Source organism: Helobdella robusta (assembly GCF_000326865.2).
Source record: "Helobdella robusta unplaced genomic scaffold HELROscaffold_9, whole genome shotgun sequence".
NCBI lineage: Eukaryota > Metazoa > Annelida > Clitellata > Rhynchobdellida > Glossiphoniidae > Helobdella > Helobdella robusta.
Genome location: NW_008705512.1, coordinates 2,224,473 through 2,246,963, shown reverse-complemented (window position 1 = coordinate 2,246,963; position 22,491 = coordinate 2,224,473). Strand labels below are relative to the sequence as shown.

The window sequence follows — 22,491 nt, the reverse complement described above, 5'->3', positions numbered from 1 at the left end:
GTAGGAAGTCAACACTTTGAATAATTTAAACGACGTAACTTGAGTTAATCGGTCCTTCAATGCATTATATTCTTTAAATTATATCCAGGAGTTTGCCTGTTCAATGTACGATATGTGGATCTCTATGGAGCAAATGTACGTTGAAGGCTGCAAATCGTCTTTGTACTGGCTGAGGAGAGGATATAAGGATATTGTTTCGTATCTACATCAAATAAGGCAAAGTATAAATCACCTGTACTTAATAAAACTTAGTATTATACGGACGATTTTTATTTTTCTTCATGATGATTAGAAGGATTCAAAAGTACCTTCATGGTTTTAAAACATCTTACAAGCAGGTTGAATTTCCGGGCTTATTTGAATCGGCCTAACAACATGATGTTCCATCTTAACTGTTTTTTGAAGGTAGGTACCATTGCAAATAACTTTTTGTTTTAAGCAATTTATTTAAATTGATCATTTACGAAACCATTCAGCTAAAAGTTTTTCTTTTCCCAAAAAATTTTTTCCAAGTGAACTTGTGAAGATGATGAATCTGGCAGATTTTACGCGACTTTCTTGTTTTCCAGTCATCAAAACATTTTTGTCTTATTTTAACGTTGGCAAATTATCTGCCAGACTGATTGATAATAAATGAGTTTTTCTTAAGTTTTATTGTTTAACTTTGAAAAAATGATGTTGAGTTGTTGATAAATAATTGCTTTATTAAAATTGTAAAAAAAATTTAGAAATTCAACGCCATTCCTAACCTTTTACGATCGGACGTCGATCTTATTGCGGAGTTACATCAAAGATCAGATGATCTGAAAGAAATTTTGTGGAGCACGCTTGATGAAATGAATAAAGAAAATGAAATCGAAAAACAAAAATATCTGGAAGAGAAGCAGTTGGATGATTATGTTAAATTAATGAATAATCATTTTGCTGAACTAATTGAAACGGAAATGAACAAATTGCAAAGTGTCGTGTTGATCCTGAAAGATGTTTACACCACACACGATGAAAAACTGCTGGACGAATTGAACATCAGCTATCTCAAACTTGTAACTACGTTTTAATAATTTCATATTCGTACAAATAGCTGATGATATGATTTGTCTTTCAGAGTTTATAAGTTTATATAACACTAACTCGCTAATATATTTTGGATTTGAGCAGATCTATATATACAAATAGTGTGTTAATATTGTTTTACTTTCACCGTATTGTACATATGTAATCTATATTCAATTTACTAATTTACTCCTCATAGAAGATAAACTATCAGTAATGTTTTACTTTTAAAAATGTTTGAAAATTTTCAATTGAACTGCAATTTCATTTTTTCTCCACAAAAATCCAACAAAAAATCCAACAGAACAGTTCGTCATCAGAGACATCTCAAGAAGCTACATCCCCACAACAGCTGGACAGGAAAATAAAATCCGATAGTGCAGAGGAGAAGAAGTTTGTGTTATTCAAATGTTGCATTTACCTTTTCAGTTCTGTTTTTTCTTTGCATTTTTCTGAGTTTTATTTAACTTAACAAATCATATTTTGCAATTATCTGATGTGTTTTAAATATTTCACAGAATCAAATTCTAGTTTTTATGTTATTTTTAGAAAAAAGAATCAAGCCACACCGCAAAAGTTTGACGATATTTTCATCTCTGATGATTGCTGTAGGTTTCTCGCCAACGTCGCGTCAACGTCTTTTTCTATCATAGAAAATATAGTATGTTAATTTTTATAATCAATTAGTATTTAATTGTCTAACTCTGATTAGAAAGAAATATTACAAAAATGCACATTGAGACATTTTGTTTGAATTTTGATTTTTGAGCAAAAAAAGTCTAAAATGGGAAATCGCAAATATAAAACACAGCGCTTATGAAAATTGAACTGCTTCCAGGATATTTAATTTGACCGCAGCATTTTTTTATAAACTAAGTTAAATAGGTTTTTACTAATTGAAATCGTTTTTTGTAATCCAATTTAAATCTACTCTAATTTGAAGTAACTAAGGTTGCTACTAAAGTTATATTTTTCATGCACCTGGCACGGCGCAAAAGTTTATCTTGTCATCTACCCTTTGGCAACAAGTTTTAATATGAGTTAAATAAGCAAACAGGTTTTTATTCATGAAATGCTAAATGTCGAAAGACGTTTTTTAAAGTTTTTTTTTGTTCTATTCAGTTTCATTTGAGTTAGATGAATAACTGTAAAAGATACTCTACAAAGAAAAATATTTACTAATCAAAATTTGCAGTACCTATATTTTTTTAATAAATATCCTTTGCCGATGTAATTTTTTGAAGGCCCCAGCTGGGTTTGAAAATGATGACGTTAAAGATAACATCAAATCGAAGCATGGCAATGTAGCTGAAAAGAATTCTACCAAACAAAAACTGCTGCTTGCAAAACGTGCCGGTGTCTGTTTATTATTTTATTGCTTCAAGTTATAACACGTTTTTTTTATCGCCATCGTTTTAAAAGCACTCTGGTCTGATTTCTTTCTTATAATTCTCAATATCTTTTTTCTGCGTTATTTAAATTTTGATTCATTAAATTTTGAGTTTTATTTTCTAGCGAGGCAAATTGTTATTAACTTCCACATAATTTTTGTTATAGGTCTCAACTGTTATAGGTTAAAGGGAATGATTTTAATAATATTAACATTTCAGAGTCAAATGACTTGCTTTCAGCCGAAGATATCAAATATAAACTTAACCGAAATATTGCTTCCCAGGAACTTACATTTGGTCTGAAAGAAGAAGGTACTTCATGAGTTGAATGGAATTATAATATAAGCATAAGTATAAATTAACAATGTTATGCTCTACCTTATATTGCTGCTTAAGTCTATTTGCAAATTAACTACATTCAATTCAAATAACTAATATTAAGAAATAGAAAATTTAAAAATTAATAGATAGTAAAAATATTTGCATTGTTTAAAAAATGTGGGAAGGTGCTAACATATCTGTAAAAATAAAGCTTAAGATAACAGAAACCTGTGTGTTCTCTATCTCTACACTGCTCTATGCATACGAAACTTGGACAACGAAAAAAAATTGTTGGCAATCAGCTAGAGACAAATGTTGAGAAACGAAATGAAACTAACTTGAAAAACGAAAAAATATGTGCTAATAATTTAAAGAAAAAACCCGGGACTATTTGAAAATATTCGCATAAGGTTGGAGACATGCTAATTGAATCTGTATTAATGAGAATGAGGAAATGAAAGGAAAAGTTGATTTGCCGAGAATTGTGTGGATGACGTTGCAGAATGGTCTAGGATTGAAATATTGAATTCATTAAAATTGGCAAAAGATAGAAAATGATTTTAGAAATCTACAAAAGGCGGATACTATCGGCTCAATGTTTTTCTAAAGAGTTAAAGAAAATCGTTTAATGATTAATTAATAATTTTTGTTTTATCTATTCGAAAAATATCAATATTCATAGAAAAATAACGTTTTAAAACCAGTGGAAAACACAAAAAGAAGAATTCAGCTGATATACGAAGTCGGAGCTAAATTTATAAACATGATCATTTCGTACAAAGATTTCACTTTCCAGTCAATGAATGACTGGTTACAGCAAATATATTTGGAAGGAATGACGAAGTTTGCAACTTTGTTACGTCTTGGTGTCTGTCGGGAAGAAATTTTTTTTATTCCTACCCCATAATTTTTGTTATCAAATACGCAAAATCTTATGAATTCAGAAAATTTCGTTCAATTTAATAATTAATATTTGAAAAGAGTAAAACTTCTCGATGAAATAATCAAAGACAGCATTGAACATTTCGTCCCTCTGAAAAATGAAATTTTACTACAGGAATCTAACATTTTTTTGAATGAAGTAAGCCATTTAATATTCATTTGACATTTACATATAACTATTAAGAATAATATTGCGATAACATCTTTAAAATTTCAAACTTTTATCGAATTTATGAGTCTGAAAGTCTTCAAACTAATCTTGTGCATGTTAGAAAATTTTTTAAGATATATGTGTTATTGTTAAGGCAACTATTATGAAAAACAGAAAGTTGATGTACATATTTATTTGTAAGTTAATTAGTGCCAAAATGATATTTCCAACAGATGTCAATTTTCCCTTCAAACCACGCCTCAAATGAAATGCAGGAAGACTTTTTAGATTTGAAATTTTCAAGTTTTACCGTCTGCCAGCTTCAAAATATATCCTACCAGGTAATGTCTAACAATTTTTTGTTAAAAAATTACTAACTTAAAAAATTGTTTAGCTTGAGAAAATAGCTCCATTAGGGACAATTACTCCTCACCTCTTCATGAAAACGATCACCAGTTTGTTGCAATGTGAGGATTACATTGAGTACTTCCCGATAGGTTGGATGAGAAATCTCTTCAAATATGTTAGCTCAAACTTTTTCAACATCACATATTATTTTACCCATATGTTTTAATACAATAAAAGATTGATAATATAAAAACTGGACTCTGCAACGACATAATTAGAATCATGTTAACATGTTAAGGAAAGATAGCAACAATTATATTAATGCGAATAAGTTACTCGCCATTATAATTGTTTCACTTTTTAATTATCTGTATTGCACAAATATTTTTTATAATTTACAGATTTTTTTTTACGTTGTTTTATTGGTGTCTTATTTTCTGATATTGAACAAAATGTACAGCTACCGTACATATCCTCCCTGATGATGTTTGATGGAGAGTATTTGAGTTGGAAGAAGTTTGTGCTGCTTCTGTCCCAACCCTGGCCTTTACCGTCGCTTTCTAAACTGCTTGAAGCACTCTCTCATTTTTGCAAACTCGATCAATTGCAAACTGGATTTCTTTCCAAGGAACAACTTCTCAAGGTTTTTCATTTTTCGACATAATCCCTAGCCCTAGACTTTTGAAAATAGTTTTTATGAAAATTTAACGTCTGACAATTTAGGCAGGGATTTTATATAGTTTTTTTTGTAAGAGCTAAATAGTAATTTAATTTTTGTTTAAAAAAATACTGTAATTTAAGGTGGAGTTTTATTTCATATTTGAATTGCATGTTTTAACGTTAATAATTAATATAAAACTTGTTTCTTGGTTTCGGTTGCTTAAATAATAAAAACACATAACGCTAAAAACCGTCCAACTAGAAATAGAATTTCTCTCATGAAACTTTAACATTTTATTTTTGATCTTGGCTGAAAAATTCTCATTTTTCAAAATAAAGTATAAAAAACACCATCATGAAGATAATTTGTATCAGGCAGAGCTCTGGTTAAAGAAGGCAACTGCAGATGTTGATGCAAAAGTTGACCAAATAGATGAGATGCTATCCTTCTACTTCAACTTGTATGCCGATAGGTCGAGTGGAATGAACTGCATTGGATACGTTCAATTCGTAAATTAGTTCATTTAAGTTTTTTTTATTAAATGCACTAAATGCGTTAAACGATTTTTTTTACAGTTGTTGTATTTCTGTTTGGACGAAGATCCTTACAAAGGTTTAGACATTATATTTCAATTTTTTGTAAATATGTTTCAGTTGAGTTTTACAAATTACAAGGTTTCATCAAAGCGCTGAGCGTTGCCATGGGAAAGGATATGTCTGAAAGTGCTGAAAAGTACCTTTTTTTATTTTAATCGGTTATCAACAAAGCTGAAAATGTATACTAAATAAATTACCACAACATTTCTATATCTTGTGTACTTAAAATTTTATTTTAATAAATTCTACGTCGAGAAATTTTAAAATAGTTTCGTACAATGATTTAACTTAAGGTAAACCCATGCTTCTTTTGAAATACAAAAATTTTGTTGAACGGAAAAGTGTTGCCAGATTATATCATAAAATTCAATTAAAATATTTTACGAAACAATAATGAAAACTTCGAACTGATTTATATTTATTTATAATTGTTTTGGACCCAGTTTGTTTTTATTTTATAATATTTAACATCAGGGAAAATTTTTTATTCGTCATTAAAGTTGTGTTTTTTTTATCGTTAAGTAATCTTTTATTTATTTATTTATTTATAGAAATTTTTGTGAAATGAGCAGCTCAGAAGATAGCACGGAATCAACACAAATTGATTTGCTCACATTGCACCAGGTCGAATATTTTTAGATGTATTGTGTCAATGTTTTGATCAGGCCCGGTTTTAGACATTTAGCGGCCCTAGGCAGAGCTACATGTATGGTGTTTACTACTCTTCCAATATATGATATATGGGTAGAGTAGCCATTTTTTTAAATTTCCATAAATATTTTTTGATGCATATTTAAGTTATTTTGCAAAATTGGCGGCCCCTAAAATCGGCGTCTCTAGGCAGCTTCCTAGTTTGCCTAATGGAAGAACCGGGCCTGGTTTTGATAAATTATTTTTGTGTTGTTGTCATGAATTTAGCGGGTTATTAAAGTTGCATGTGTTGATTGCAAGTGAGATTTGATGGCTCCTCTTTGTGTATGCATTGTGAGATGTCTTGATAGTGAAGTGGTCGTAACACTAATATACTAATGTTGTTGACGCACACAGTCGTCAATAGGGCATTTAAATTTCTAATTTGAAAATTTTTATGACAAATTGTGATTCAAGGGTATAATAGTTATTAAACGTAGTTTTGAAACTAATTTGTCAGGTGATGTATCCACTGTGCGTTCGTGAGAGCCGGGAAAGGTTTAGTGATGGAAAAAGTAGTTCCACCATGGTAAATAATTATTTCCTTAGGCGATTTAATACTGTTTGGTTCATATCTATCGATATTTCTGAAACATTGGCAAACATTTTAAATACAGCTTTTTGTTCGGGCTGAACTAAATAGTTTAAATTATTCAAGCATACAAAAATACAAAATTCACTAAAGTTACATTTTTATTCTTAAATTGTGTTTTCCTCTTTTTTGTTCAAAACATTTGGTCTTAAGTTTGCATTGAATGCAGTGAGAAAAATTAAAACCATTACGAAGTGTAATAATATTTATATTAATAACAATTAACTAATCCATTAATCGGAAAATTTATACGTTAGTTTGAAATTGTTTTCGCAGATTCTGGTTGTGTAAAAAATGACCATATGTTAATTTCTTTCGATATGGCGTTTTATCAGTGGCGTCACTAGGGTTGGTGTCACCCGGTGCGGTAACTCATGGTGTCACCCCTCTCATGACACCCCATAGACATACAGCATTCTTAGCAAAATTTATAAACACGAACAAGTTAAATGTGCTCGGCCGCGGCGCTTAATAATTCGGACGTCGAATTTGAATGGTATAAATGTCGAATACAAAAATGATTTGAACGAAAAAAATTTTATTCATAATACATTTCTGGGCGCTGGGCGGGTTAGGCTGAATTAATGATAAGAATAATTTCATGGAGGGACATAAAAACATATACAGTGATATTTTGGTGTCACCCCCTGTGAGGGTGTCACCCGGTGCGGTCCGCACCCCCCTAGTGACGCTACTGCGTTTTATGTATTTTCAAGATGTGCTATTTTTAATTATTGATCGTTAGATTTATAATTTGATTTGATTTTATAACAAATTTTCTAACAAATAATTTTTTTCATTTAGGAAATGCTTTCATACATATACAAAGATTATGACAAAGATGGAAAGATCGCTGATTGGAGAAACTTGAAAGAAAACTCTCTCCTGCAGTACATGCTGATGCAACTGCCCACATACAAATATCACGTAACTAAAATTTTAATTATTAACATTAATTATTTGTATGTAAAAAATAATATATTCAATAATAAAATATAACCATTAAATAATATATATTATAATAATATAATATTGTATCGTTCGAGTGCTTGTTTTGATTCAATGGGTTGAATTCGAGCATGGTTAATTTTTGTTTAAATGAACATCAATGTCATTTTGATTATGATGTTAAAATGTTTCCTTAGAGAGAGTTTTTAATGATGTATACTCATATTCGTGAGTAAAAGTATCATAGATTATCATGATATCTTTAAAAAGTACAGGCTCTTTTCAGCCTTCAATGTTTGTGTCATGTTTTTTACCATACAATTTTTTCTATGTATATAACACTATTAATTGAAAGTCAAACGGAGGCAGGACGAATGTTCGAGTTTGTTCTTCGAAGTTTTTAAATTTTATTTATGTCTAAATATTAATTGCGATAATCTAAAATTTACGAATCAAATTTTTAGAATCGTATTAATATGATATAATATAATTGTCTCAACAGAATTTACATGATCTTGTGTTTACGAACGATGCATGATTAAATCTGGTTAGTTCCGTAAGTTGGTTATTGGTTAAGAAAAAGGATTTCTTTTGTTCCTTTTTACTTTTTTGTTTTCATTTTAATAAAAAACAACGCAAAATTAACACGGCTACCCTAACCCTAACGACAACAATGTTGTTGATTCGATGCTTAACAAACAGGAAAATTTTGACAATCATGAAATATACAATCATGAACTATGAAGGTTGATTTAAAATGAGAAAGCATTGTTATTATAATCTGTCGTTACTGTTGAATTTTAAGTCTTTATAGTTTTATACCCAATGACTACATTTTTATTTAAAAATTTTATTTTTACTTTTTTATTTCTATTTCTTTTTATCTAAAGTAACAATAATTTTTCCTATTAACAGCAGGACCCGCATTATCCTTCAGACAATGGTGAAGCTGTGCATTATCATACGTTGAATGTGACACGATTTTTAGATGTTAAATTAAAAAAAAGTTTCTTATATTCTTTAAATTGCGTTTTACAAATAAAATGTTTTTATTTGATGATTAGGTCTTTTTCTACGTTCTTTTTTTACGCAACTCTGACGGACGCACGAACCGATCCTTACCTATGTGTAAAGTATACGAATAAAACTTTCTGTGCTTTTTTGTCGAATCGCATAACTTTTTAGCTCAGTCTTTCAGAGCCAGGCAATAAATTTGTTGCCTGGCGTCTTTTAAATTTCATCCCTGTTACGATGAAGAATTCAGAGGTCCAAACAATTTTGTTCATAAAATAAATGATTGATTTTTAAATATTTTAATTCATAGATTGTCGGAGTTTATTGATACAAGAAAAGTGTAGGAAAGAAAAGAAGTTTACTTTGAGGTTAAAACTCCAGGTTAAGGCTAAAATAAACAGTTTCTTTATAAATTTTTAAAAATTTGAACTAAAAACTACTTCAGCCTCTTACAACGATTGTAGTATGTGTGAGAGCTTCTGTGAAATACACTTTACTGTCAAACTGCATCAGATATTTTGTACAACATTAGACAATTTAGTACATATATATAGGTTTGTGTGAAGATTAAAAGTTTAAGATTTCGGAAAATCTGTTTACCATTTCCAATGATATCGATGGTGGATTTTAGAATTTGAAAATTTCGTTATATTTCTGGCTTACGAGAAACTAAAAAAGGCCAGTTCATTTTTTGTGATACTACCCTTGATAGCTTCTTTCAATAAGCCATTTTTATAATCTTGTTTTATAATGCTATTAAAATTGAGTTTATTACAATAAAAATAGTTAATTATAACTCTGGATTTAAAACAAACCAAAGCAACAGTTATTAATCTGATAGTTTGATGTTGTTAACATTTAAAATTTTTTTGAAAGTTTCAACTTTGTTTTAAGTTGCCAGAGCAAGGATCAAAAATAAAAAAAAATATCTTTGTTTACGAAACGTAATATATAGCATTGAATCATTTCTAATTTTACGTCATTCGATTTTAACAAACCAACATGAACGTTTGAACATCAAAAAATAAAATAAAAAATTGAAGTAATTGAACTTATAATTTTTTCCACTGTCTAATAAGCCATTTTAAAAAATATATAGAAAATATTTTAATTTGCAGTAATGCTGAAAACTGCCACCATGAACTTCAACAGCTGTCCACCTACTTGCTGCCCTCCCCCTTGCCTGCCTCCCCCTCCATCATGTCCTCCACCCTGCTGTCCTCCAATGAGAGCAACCATGGTCTGCCCTCCGAGAGCTCCACCTCCGCAAAATTGTGCTCAATCCTTCCAGCCACCAGTTTTAAGACCTGCTTGCTGCCCGCCCCCGCCATGCTGCAATCCTTGTGTTCCGAGACCTTGCTCGCAAATGAACAACAGCAACAAGTATGAAAAATTTAGTTTATATTGTATTTTTAATTTTACCACTATATGTTTTTTAAAAATCGTTCAAGTAGACATCTAGACTACTATCTAGTTAATAGAAATATTTTATTACTTATTTATTATTAACTCATTTATTTTTAACCATTTGTTGAAGATGTCCCAATCAATGCACTCTCTCGGTGTGTTCTGATTCTAACGCTAGACAGGGTGCTCATCCAATGCTGTGTTGTGGTCAAGAAACGTGTCAGAAGCCTTGTCCTCAAAGTAACAAAATGACCTGTTCAGAGATGAAACCTGCCGCTTGCCCATACACATGCCCTGGACAGGCTAATTCTTGCTGTTGTGGACAAAAAAATCAATGCCAAAGAAACAGTTGTTAATCATTGTTACATTTAATCAAAATCAATTGCAAATGGTCTTGGCCTAAAAATAACTTTTCAACGTAGTTTTCATTTATTAAATAAAATTCAAAAGCAAGAAAACGCGCAAAAATATTGAGAAAAAAATATTTGGAAAGGGGCGAAATGCTTTAATATTGAACTCCATGCTTGCTACTTTCAGTCATAAAATTGATGGATAACACGTTTTTGCTTATTTTGTTATTTTTCATTTTCTTGTAAAAATTGGAAAAATTATGTTCTGTTCTAATTCAGTTATAATTTTAACAAAATTTACTAAATTACTCATTCGATCGAGAACGTCAGCGGTATCTAGAAGAAGCTAAAAATAGGTTAACGCCATCTTTAAAGAATAACAAAATAAAATTCTACATAAATGGCTAATGCCTAGTCAGGATCTGCACATCATCAAAGCTACAACGTCGTACAAAGCGTCAAACCTAAGAATGTAGATCTATTATTTTACCTCATTAATTATTGCGTTCGTAAATAACGCAAAATTTCACCAGCTGTGAGTCTCGTTAGAACAAGCCAAGATGCTCTGCAGTCTGAATGGATTATTGTGGTTACCTATGTACTGAAAAAACCGCGATACTATTCTCCTGATGAGTCCCTGGTAGGGACGAAACACGTGTCCAGCCTGTCCAAACGAATACTATTCTTTTCACTCCTACGCACTGCTCTCCCTGGTTTGGTGTTCTCATACATTAACGCAACCGCAACATATTATAAAGTGTAAACCTGCAAGTATTATTTATGATTGTTTCGTACACACTAACAAACTATAGAGAATGTTTTAAAAATTTCAGCTTTTTTATATTGAATGTTGCATAAAAGCATAACTATAATAAAATGTATGGTCACATAACGCTCTGGCAAATTCAAAGACATGTAACGTAGCAGCGATTCTGGTTTTTTCAATAAAATTTCAAAGTAGGATTTTTATTCTACATATATGGGACTTATAAAAGGCCATGAGACAATTCTTTGTAAATTTAAAAATCATTAAAATTTTATTAACAAAACAATAACTTAGAGCTAAATTAAAGTTAATTAATTTACTGATATAAAATAACAAATTGTCTAATATTGTTCGGCCATGATAAGGACAATGAGAGAAGTCCATCCTGTGAACGGGTGACTGCCCTTACCCAAGCCTATGACATCATCATATTGCTCCCATACGTAACCGGTTTTTAGATATTGCTTGTGAATGTTGCTAATTAAATTTTCTCTGAGATCATGGTACAGATTAACAGCGATTGAACTGAATGGCCCAACGTTATCGTATGCATAATAATGCAATGCAGACACAGCAAGGTAATTAATGTTAATCCATATGGGCCCCCTCCAATATGGGGCATCATGCTCAGTGTTGAATTTTTTGTACATGGGACTTGTTCGAGCCAACGACCTTAAACCGTAGCTAGTCCACAGCAAATCAGGATTTGGAAGGTCATTTAAAATCTTTTTTAGTTGAATTGATGATGGTTCAAGAATTTTCAAAAGAAATGGAAATAAACTAACATAACCAAACTCAGAATCGACAAAACCTAACGTGGGTTCAGATGTTACAACTCTGATTTTCTCTGCAGGTATCTGAGATCTTTGAGGAGGATACTGACCAGGTTTGAGAGTTTTTGCAAGCTGGATTGTTTTAAGTTCCACATGATTAGTGTGCAGACCATAATCACTATACCTTTCACGAGTTGAGGACCAATGCAGTTTATTCAGTAATGCATTGTCAGATAATAGTTTGTACATTCTCCCAAACTCTTTATCAAAAGCATCATAATCAAGAATCTTAGATATGTACTGCATGACTTTGGAAGCATAAGCCATCCAACATCTCAAATCTAAATGCCTCTCATCATCGGATGGATGGCTTGCTCGAGGATAATCATCCAATCCTGAAAAAATAAAATTTTAAACCTTAGATTTAAGTGTTTCGTTGAATTAAAAGTACTTTGCAAAAAAACTAATAATGCAAAACTTAATGAACTGTTACAATGAAAATAAAATTGAACCTGAAGTTAGTGTTTTAGGATTGAGTTCTTTATCTGTTGTAGCATTTCTTCCTCTCCAGTAAAAGGCAGAATAAGTTTTCTCTGAATGTTGAGTTCTATTAAACCACTGATACCAGGCAGTGAGTCGTGGAAAGATACGCTCTAGAAATAATTTATCTCTTCTAAGTGAGAAAGAGGACTGCAATGAAAATGATAAAACTCTTTTGGCAATCTTCTCTAAAGGCAGAAAAAATGTTGGAGGATTGGCGTTTTCGTTATTTTGAACAACAAACTCATCAGGAACGCGAGCTCTTGCCTCTGGACCAAGTATTTGTTCTCTGGGTATCCACCCTTCAACATTCATTAAATCTAACCAATGGCTAATTATATCTTCTGAGATTGAAAAATCCCACTGACTAATCAGCAAGTTATGAAAACCTTCATCCCACAGGAATCCTCGAGGAAAGAATGACCGAGAAGGAACAGCAGTGTACAAGGGTGCCTCCCAATATGGTAAAGGTTCTGGGTGGTGATTGGATTTCACAAGTGATGAACCATAAAAGTAACCAATACCACCTAACAAATTACTAAATGTTGATCTAGCAAATTCTATTTCAGACTGTGAAAAATTTTTTAAACTCAATCTGAATGTGGTCTCAAACCTTACAACAAAATCGGTGTCTGCATCCAATAACCTGTTGGTGAAAACATCACCAGTTAATTTTTCTGGCCTAATTGCAACACTACCAGACTCGTACAATACGTCAATCTCAAATGGCAATTTTGATGTTATTTGATTGATAATAAAATTTGCTTTTGAAACATCAACACCCTCTGGCATATTTATACCTCGCAATGCAAGAAATCTTGTATTTGTATTTTTTATTTCCAAAACTTTAAAATTATCTTGAACTACTTGTTTTAGATCACCAACATCTGTTGGCACACGAGTGATAAGAAAATTTTGCAACAAAATATTTTCTACAAATTTTTTCTCAACTTTATGAGACACTTGGAAAGAACCTAAATCTTCTGATCTGCCTCTGATTCCTACTAATCTATCCCCTACTGTACTGGCAGCCAACTGTCCAGAATCATGATCTAATGACATGTAAAAAAATAAGGATACAGGATAACTTTCTTCTATATAGTCAGTATTCTGTTTAAAAGTAAAATGTATTAAATTTATAAAGAGTATAATATATAAAATAAAAAGATTTTACTTTTGGAATGATTTTAATGTTTGCAGTCCAATCTCCCCCATGTGCACCTCCAGGTTTTGTAACAAAATCAGTTTTAACAATAAACTGATTATCTACAACTTCATGTCTCCCATAGCCGATTCCATCATGAGATTTCCAGCCATAACCCTGCAAGCCATCTCCTTGATTGCACCAATGACGAATATCAGGAGGAAATTTTTTTGCAGATTGTGACATCCACATGATACCTGCAAGCAATTATTTAACATTCACTAAATAATATGCACAAATTTAAAAAACGTTTTTATAATCAAATTGTCATGTTGTCTTCACTATTGAAAATTTTTATTAATTGAATCCAAATTAAATTAAATTAAATTAAAGTTAAACTAAAAATATAAATGCAGAAAAACAATTATTTACCAAAATTGGGCGAGCTTGGGCTTCTGGCTTTCATTCCAAAATATAAACCGGATCTGTATGAACCCCAAAAACGATCGAAATTGTTGATCGGCAAGGAAGAGTTTGCATTGAGAATTCTCGGGGCATTGAAAGGAGTTATTACAATTTCTTTTAGAAATTTGAAGTACCAAAAATAACCTCCAATTATCGATGCGGTTAAAACTCCGAGAAAAAATATCACTGCATATTGAAAAATAATCGGTGATTCGTGCTTTTCAGAATGCTTCTTCCTACTTTCTTTAATTTTTTTTTGGATCACTGACCTAGCCAGTGTGGCATCTGAGCCTTTATCGCCATTATTATTCAAAAGATTGTTGGAGTTGGAGGAATCACTTTTTTGATTAGTTTGTTTTTTACTTCCATGAGCCGATTTCTTTGTCATAATGAAAATGAAATCTAACAGGCCTAACGACCTAACCGGTTTCGAATTTATAACATTTATTTTGGTATTTTAAAAGCATACACGCGTCGTCAGGAGGAATACATTTATATTCGGTCCCATTTATTTTTCGCACTCAACTTTTAACGTCAATTTTTCGATTGCTTGCCAGCCCACGTCAATTGTATAAACGTATAATCATCGTAAAATCAATTTAAAAATAACATATACACTGAACTGTACTCAGTAAATGCAACACATTTACAAACATTTTAAAATATTCCAGTCGAAGTCATGGACTTTCACTCCACGGGATTTCAGAGAATCATCGGTTGACAAACCAACACGAATGAGATGCGAGACGCTGTCAAAAATAGCGACAACTAACCTATACGATAAAGGATTTACATCAAAAAATTCTGAATTTGAGCCCAGTCACTGCAACAGCAGCGTCAGAGACTTTAACCATTACACCAGCCCTAAGTTCAGACACAAACATAAAGAAGACACGTACACATGCACCACGATTTAATTAACTGATCCACCATAATTTACCGATTTTAAGGAAATAATTTCTTAAAACTAAGAACAAAACAACGTGACATTGTTGGTGTAAGTACTCAAGAACTACACATTTTTCTCGAAAAAATATCAATTTAGGTAAGATCAGCCATAACAATATAATACTTAAAACAACTCTCTAGTTTATGAGAATAAACAAAAAAGATGATAAAAATATACAAAAAATGTAATTCAAATTATAAATTAAAAGTTCGCTAAAATTAATTCTCATTATTGAGCTTTTCACAAAAATAAACAAGAACGGATGAGATAATATAATTAATGTAATGTAATGTGATGCATTAAACACAATGGAACGTTAAGACGACACGATGATTTCAGTCAGATTAACATGCAAAAATGACAACAACCGCAACACAACACGATGTTACATACGCAAATATATAAACTATGCTTATGATAACATAACGTAGGAATTTATTGTCGAAATTCTTTTGACTAGAGCAATCAAAATGATGCCAAATATTCGATCGACGTTTTAGCAAAAATTAAATACTTTATTCACAATTAACAAATAATAATAATAATTTTAAAACAGCCATGCAAAGTACGTTCATCTATAGCATAATTGATTGAATAATTAAAAAATATGTATGTATTTACAATGATAGAACTGATAAGAGTAAGAGTAAAAAATTGAGTAATTTTAATAAAATACATTTTATGAACAACAATATAATTATTTATTTTTTACCATTTTCGTGCGTGAATAATCACTTTTTCAAAGCGTCTTCTGTGTTATTTAACGATTCTCGTAATAATGCTAAAGAATTTTCATGTTTTTTACCACTGATGTTCAAAGAATTAACACAGAAATTATTTCCCGCTTGCTCAACGGAATTTAGAAGATCTCTGAATTGAAATTTCATGTGCGGAGGTAGAGAATCGACATACGATCTACAGGAATTAGTGAAAAGGTGAAGATCATCAGCTAAATTTAACACTGTGCTCTTTGTAGTGCCGATCACTGTTTGAGAGTTCATAGTGTGTTCCACTTGTGATAATTTTGCCTGCACTATAGACAGTAGATCTAAAACTGATTCTTTGGAAAACTTTTTGTCAACTGTATCGGTTGAGTCGCTATTATTTGGAACATAAATCGTTTTAGAGTCAACAGCGCTGTCCGAATCAGACTTCAGCTGGTTTTGGAATGAATTTATGATGTTTATAAATTTTTTGGGAGATGTTGCACAAGATGCTTTAGCATCTACTAAACTCGTATTTGACAAACTGGAAGTTTGTTGTGTGTCTGGAGATGTTTTTGGTGATAACTGCGTTACTTTAGCATTATTAGATGTTACAATTCTTGTTTGAGATTGCTTGAGTTCATTGAGAAAGTTAATGCTAGGAGTATCAACATCAGTTTTAGCAACAAAATGCTTCGATGGTGGTGATGTATTTTTTGCAGCTGAAAAGTTGTTCTGACTCGTCAAAACATTTTGGTCATTTAAAATATCGTCGTTACACGGTGACTTGCGCATTTTCAAAAAATTCAAACTTGCTTTTGAACTTTCATGAATTTTTTGAGCTGTTTTGCTAGATGATATTTTTTCGTCAATATTTTCCTCGAGGTTTCCTTCAGGAATAGGAGATTTTATTGATTTTACATTTGCTAAAGATGATTCATTTTTGAGATCTTTCAAACTCAAATTATCCCTGACAACTGGCTTTAGCTTTGGTAATGTCCACTTCCGCTCAACCTCATCGTCCATATTTTTTGTGGAGCCTATTTCGCAACTGGACATCCGTTTTTCCCTTAAAGCTACAATGCCCAGTTTGGGACTTCCTCTATTTAAATTGTTGGATAATGGTCTCAAATTAACAACATTTTTCTTATCTTTCAATAAATTGATATTATCTTGAGGTTCATCAACATTGTTTACTTTCTTGCTTACTTTTTTAAGAGAATTCAACGCTTGAGATGGCAAGATGCAGACAGGGGCAACAGTTTGATCATCAACTGCATTTCCAGAACAAAAATTTTTTTCTTTACTTGGCGATATGTTTTTCTCAAAATAAAATGATTTTTTATTGGATGACACATTTTTAGGTTCATCCTCTTGGATAAGACTTTTCTCAACACTTGCTTGCCAGTCTTCAACTTTTTTTCGCACTTCAGGTGTTGGCATGACACCCACAGTGTGTGATAACTGAGACACATCATTAACATTTCCAGTTTTATTTTCATTTATTTTAGTGTTTTTGAGTTTTCTTTTCAAAAATATATTGTTGCTAATTTCACCGGCTGATTTCTCTGGTGATAATTCTTTGCTTTTCAACACATCCTTATCTTTATTTAGATCTGATCTCCTTCTGCGACCTAAAACCTCGTTAAGTTCATCTCTGCAGGACATTGCAGGTGCATTCCTTGGCATGGTCACACAGTTTCTCGGCATAGGTACTGGAGCCATTTCACTGTTAGCATTTCCAGAAAAGAAAGCTCCTGGAGCTGGAGAGGAATGACCAGAATCAAAGAAACTATCTTCTTCTAAATTTTCCTTGCCTAGACCCATTCCAGATGTAGTCTGACGCCTGCTCAAGCTCTTTGAAGAGTTCTGAGTTGTTTTGTTTTCAAAAATCTTCAACTTGTTGCATTTTTCCACGTTAGTGTTTTGCCTCGAGGTAGAAGAATGTTTCTCTTCCTCCAACAATAAAAACGCAGGAGGTGGTGGAAAGAAAGAATCCGAACCGTCTGTGTCCGGTGTTTTTTTATCTTCTGCATCTGGCATCAATTCAGACGAGGACTCCATAACAGCTTGTCTGTGATGATTATGTCTATTAACTTTATTATGCCCGCCACCACTTAGTAATATTCTGTCAAAACTGCCACTGCGAGATTGACTAGCAGATGTTGAAAGTAAATCATCACTGCTACTCTGCGACTGAACATGATCACTGAAAGACTCGCTGAGTAGATGGTCATTAGACCAGCAATGTGACGTATCCAATGCAGTTGAATTGTCCTGGTTTAGGCTATTGTTATATGGGTTCTGAACGCCGATGTTATTATTTCCATCCATGATGTTGTTGTAATTAATACTATCGAACATAAATCTGCTTTCATAATCCAGACCCATAAAATTGAGGTTTTGATCCCTGAAGGAACTGGTTCTTGCGGGAGGTGCAGGGGCTCTTCTTAAATTTGATTTACTAGCAAACGAGCTGAGAGTTGAGCCTGGAGAAATATTTGATCCTAAAAAATTATGAACAACTGTTTGTTAAGTTACGACATCTAATATTAATTACTTAACAAATGTTCCTAAGTATAAACAATTTCAACTAAATAAAGAAGATATAAAATAAAGTAATTTGTTACTTTTTATTTTTTCATCTTCAACTTCATCACCTGATTCAAATTCTTTATCTGTTATAAAAATGAACAATTTGAAGTCTTTACCGAGATCATGTAAGCCTGACATTCAAAAAACTCAACAAAAAATATTATCATCAGTTGAACAATGCTATTATAATTATCATTTTTAATTGAAGAATGAGTGGAACCTGCAGTTGCTGATGTCTGACTAGCAGTGAAGAGGACATTATCCAACAGATCGTGGATCTGTTTGAAAGATGGACGATCATGAGGTTCCCACTTCCAACCTTCGTGTTTAACATCATTTGTACTTTTTTTAGGTATTTAGCAGTACTGACAACATATACCAAAATAATAAAATAATTTTATCCAGCTTGATCAAAAAAGGCCAAGTTTGTGCAATCAAATAACAAATAAATATTATAAATAATTTAGAAACCAATAACATGAATGAAATAAAGACAAGTGAAGAAATGAGAGCGAGCGAACATTTGTTCATTAATCTGTAAACAGCGGAGGGACACTCATCAGGTTTCTCCATTCGATATCCATTCTCGAGTAGGTGGTAGACATCCGTCAGATCAACTCCAGGGTAAGGTGATTGGCCGCGGGTAGCTAGCTCCCATAATAAAACTCCGAAAGCTGATTAACAAATTTTTAAACTAAGTTTCATGATGTAAAAGGTAAAAAACTGTTAGTACCGGAAAAATTAAATATTATAAATAAACATAAAATAAATATTCCAATCTCAAAAAAAGTCAGAAATAATGAATAGATGATAGAAAAACTTTATCACGATTACAAAAAGTTAACATTGCACAAACCCCAGACATCCGACTTGGTTGAGAAGCGATTGTATGCAAGTCCCTCAGGGGCAGTCCACTTAATCGGAAACTTGGCTCCTGCATGTGCAGTGTAGGTATCATCCTTCATCAGACGCGCCAAGCCAAAGTCTGCCACTTTCACTTGGTGGTTCTCTCCTACCAAACAGTTTCGAGCAGCCAAATCTCTGAATTTGTCAAAAAAAATTATGAAAAGCATTTTTTCAGTGGATAGAAAACAGCAAATTATCTGATTCTGAATAGTTAGTTAAAAAGTAACCTGTGTATAAAATTTTTGGCCTCTAAATAAGCCATTGCAGATGCTATTTGAGTAGCCATGTAAAAAAGAACTGTGGAGCTAACTTCGTCTTCATTACTGTTTCGAAGAAATTCCAACAAGTTACCCTTACTCATGAACTCAGTGATGATGAAAAATGGTGGCTCCAAAGTACATACACCTTATGGTTTTTAGGTTTTGTATTAGAAATATTTACGCATTAATGGTTGGCAGATCATTGTGTTTTTATTAAACATTTAAACATTTTTTCATATCATTGGCAAAATTTAATGGACAATTTCATAATAATAGATGGGAATATTGATGATTAGTATTGATACAGTTACTTATTTATTAATTTTTGAAGTAATTAAAAAAAATGAAAGTTAAGAGTTGCAATGAGAAGAAAGATGAGTCCACCTAATAACTGAACCAAATTGGGATGCTTCATCTCCTTCATGACTGATGCCTCTTCCAAGAAATCTTTCAAGACCATCGTCTCCTCCTGAAAAAGTTAATAAAATATTAACCTTTCCTAAATAAAATTGTAAATCAGAAGGTTTTTTAATTTATATAACTGGAATGAAAATGATGCCACTAAATGTAATATCATAAAAAAAGGAATGGCTCTAAGCAAGACAATGGCATCAATGATTTACTTTTAAAGTTTTGACAGCAACAGTCAGATTTCTGGAGAGCCAGATGCCTTCATACACATCTCCATACTGACCACTGCCTACAACATAATGATGGAAACAAAACATATTTAAATTATTGAGCAATTTGATAATTTTTAAATGAAATTTATTTCCAAAATTCATAGTCCCTCTTTTGTATGATTAGGTACACACTTTTACCAGTGGTCAAATAAAACTGGTCTAACTAACGTTGAATAATGTAAATTGGTAGAATTCAACTGACCTAACTGCTGTTTCATTTGAATGTCCAACCTATCAATTTCCCACTTGTCAGGTTCAGGACTGTTTCCAAACGCCAATGGTTGATTCTTCTTCGTGACCGGATACTGCAGGTGGATGACCAGGCCAGCTGCTTGTTTGGAATGGAAGTGAATCAACTCTGCCAGTGTGCTGAACTTGTTCTCTGTTGTCACAAACAGCTAGAAACAATGAAACTTCAAGTTTGAATACGATTTCAAAAGTTATTTTAACTGCAACAGATTTCAATTATTTAAAAGTCAAAAGTCATCCATTTTCTGTTATGTATCATTCAAAGATAATAACATACATGCAGCATACATAGCATACATGCACCATACATAACATACATGCAGCATACATAACATACATGAGAAACCATCCATCACATACAATGCATATGATTTCTCATTCCAATCAAACTCAGTCATTGCAATGCGAGACCTTTAATCAATATATCAATACTCAATCCCATATAAAACCTATATAATAAATTAAACCTGCTGACCTTACTCTCAACATCATCTTGGTAGATTCTATAGTGATAAACCTTCCCATCAAACCTCAATGAAACAGACAGTTGGCCTGGACAACTCTCACTTTCTCTGACAAGAAAGCTTCCATTGATGCCACTACTGAGTAGGTACTCAGCCTTGCTCCTAGATACTGGTCCGTGGAACCAAGAAAATTTTTCCAGACTTGAAACCGAAGCAATGTAAGTTGCAGGAACCCATCCGATGCTTTCAATGATTGTCGATGCTGCTGAAATGTGGCTGCTGTCATTAGGTAGTTTCTGCTGCTTTTTAACATTGGCCCATTCTTTTGTTTTATTGTGTTCCAGCACTTGCACTATGTCACCTGGGTTGAATAGTCATCAACGGCAAAAAAATATAGATCAAAAATTGTTTTTGGCTTATTTAAAATATAGAAAGAATTAAAAATGTCTATTCAAATTAAGTGTTTTTATAAAGGAAAATTAAAACCAATATTAGTCATATAGAAATTAGTTGAAAATAAGTCAAATAGCAACAGAAAAGTTTATGATAGAGATTAATTTTACTAAGTAGTTTACAAAGGTCTATTCTTTAAAAATAGAGGTATTTAAGTAAAAAATAGACAAATTAAAGAAGCACCCTTGTTTAAGCTAAGTTGATTCTCTCCACCTGACGTGAAGTCGTACAGGGCTATGAACAGGTTCTGACTGTCAGACTCCACGGGCTTCAGAAGGCTCTCCCTCGATGACCAAGAATGATTCAAGTTGTCCAGCACTTCCTCCGAAGATGACTGGTCTATGGGTTATTAGTATTTCAATATTTCATCATTATATATAACATGCAAATGAAATTTAAAATAGTATTTATCTATAATTTTAAAGTTGATAAAGTTAGAATGAACTTAGTTTTATTTATAATGAATAAGGTTAATTTATAATTAAGAAAAATTAAAATGTTGATTAAATTAAAAATTAAGTAATTCATTCAAAATAAAATAATAAAAATAAATGAATATTTTAAATTAAATTTTAATGATCTAACTAATTTAATTAACAAATTATTAATTTAATAATTTAACCGTTTAACAATGTATTTATTTACTAAACCTTATGAATAAAAATTTATTTTATTTTTTAAATTATTTAATTATTAAATTAAAAAAGTCAAAGACCTGCTAGAGCACTCAGGGACTTATTTTCTTTCAAAGCATTGTGATTCAATTTGTTCTTATCAGATTTTGTTCTGCCTAACGAATTTTTTGAAGATTCTTTCCCTTGTTGGCCCCCCATAAAAATAAAATAGAATAGACTGATAGATCACTAATGCTAATCTGATGGAACTGACTGAACTGGAAAGAAACAAAACAAAAGGAATGTAATTTAATAAATTTAATTGTATTGTAATGTTTTGGTGTTTGTCTGCAAGTGTCACTATTTTTATTGTAATTATTGGTTGAAGGTGAGGTTGAGTAGCTACTTTTTGCTTTTATTTTTAATAAATTTAATTTTTAATAATTTTTAATTTTATTAATT

At 31.8% G+C, this 22,491-nt stretch overlaps 4 protein-coding genes across 4 annotated transcripts; 2 read left to right on the top strand and 2 right to left on the bottom strand.

Annotated features, from left to right (window-relative positions):
- Positions 1-968: 968 nt before the first annotated feature.
- HELRODRAFT_189863 (hypothetical protein) lies at positions 969-9,239 on the top strand (the record flags this gene model as incomplete). The annotated part of the gene is made up of 18 exons (XM_009033149.1): positions 969-1,043; positions 1,358-1,446; positions 1,603-1,629; positions 2,301-2,409; positions 2,664-2,756; positions 3,470-3,608; positions 3,747-3,846; positions 4,092-4,199; positions 4,253-4,381; positions 4,667-4,849; positions 5,242-5,376; positions 5,443-5,479; positions 5,542-5,599; positions 6,015-6,087; positions 7,550-7,672; positions 8,609-8,699; positions 9,018-9,088; positions 9,153-9,239. The coding sequence occupies exons 6-18, from the start codon at positions 3,529-3,531 to the stop codon at positions 9,237-9,239; spliced, it is 1,275 nt and encodes a 424-aa protein (XP_009031397.1). The 5' UTR covers positions 969-1,043; positions 1,358-1,446; positions 1,603-1,629; positions 2,301-2,409; positions 2,664-2,756; positions 3,470-3,528.
- Positions 9,240-9,845: 606 nt separating this feature from the next.
- On the top strand, positions 9,846-11,227 carry HELRODRAFT_166127 (hypothetical protein; the record flags this gene model as incomplete). Its single annotated transcript, XM_009033148.1, has 3 exons — positions 9,846-10,090; positions 10,245-10,354; positions 10,998-11,227. 3 exons carry the CDS (start codon positions 9,846-9,848, stop codon positions 11,225-11,227), a joined length of 585 nt encoding a protein of 194 aa, XP_009031396.1.
- A 344-nt stretch (positions 11,228-11,571) lies between these two features.
- HELRODRAFT_70793 (hypothetical protein) lies at positions 11,572-14,540 on the bottom strand (the record flags this gene model as incomplete). Its single annotated transcript, XM_009032921.1, has 4 exons — positions 11,572-12,398; positions 12,516-13,653; positions 13,718-13,944; positions 14,120-14,540. 4 exons carry the CDS (start codon positions 14,538-14,540, stop codon positions 11,572-11,574), a joined length of 2,613 nt encoding a protein of 870 aa, XP_009031169.1.
- Positions 14,541-15,832: 1,292 nt separating this feature from the next.
- On the bottom strand, positions 15,833-22,248 carry HELRODRAFT_166124 (hypothetical protein; the record flags this gene model as incomplete). The annotated part of the gene is made up of 10 exons (XM_009033147.1): positions 15,833-18,330; positions 18,436-18,531; positions 18,621-18,719; positions 18,922-19,074; positions 19,257-19,441; positions 19,534-19,711; positions 19,951-20,035; positions 20,190-20,266; positions 21,629-21,754; positions 22,131-22,248. The coding sequence occupies 10 exons, from the start codon at positions 22,246-22,248 to the stop codon at positions 15,833-15,835; spliced, it is 3,615 nt and encodes a 1,204-aa protein (XP_009031395.1).
- Between the last annotated feature and the right edge of the window lie 243 nt (positions 22,249-22,491).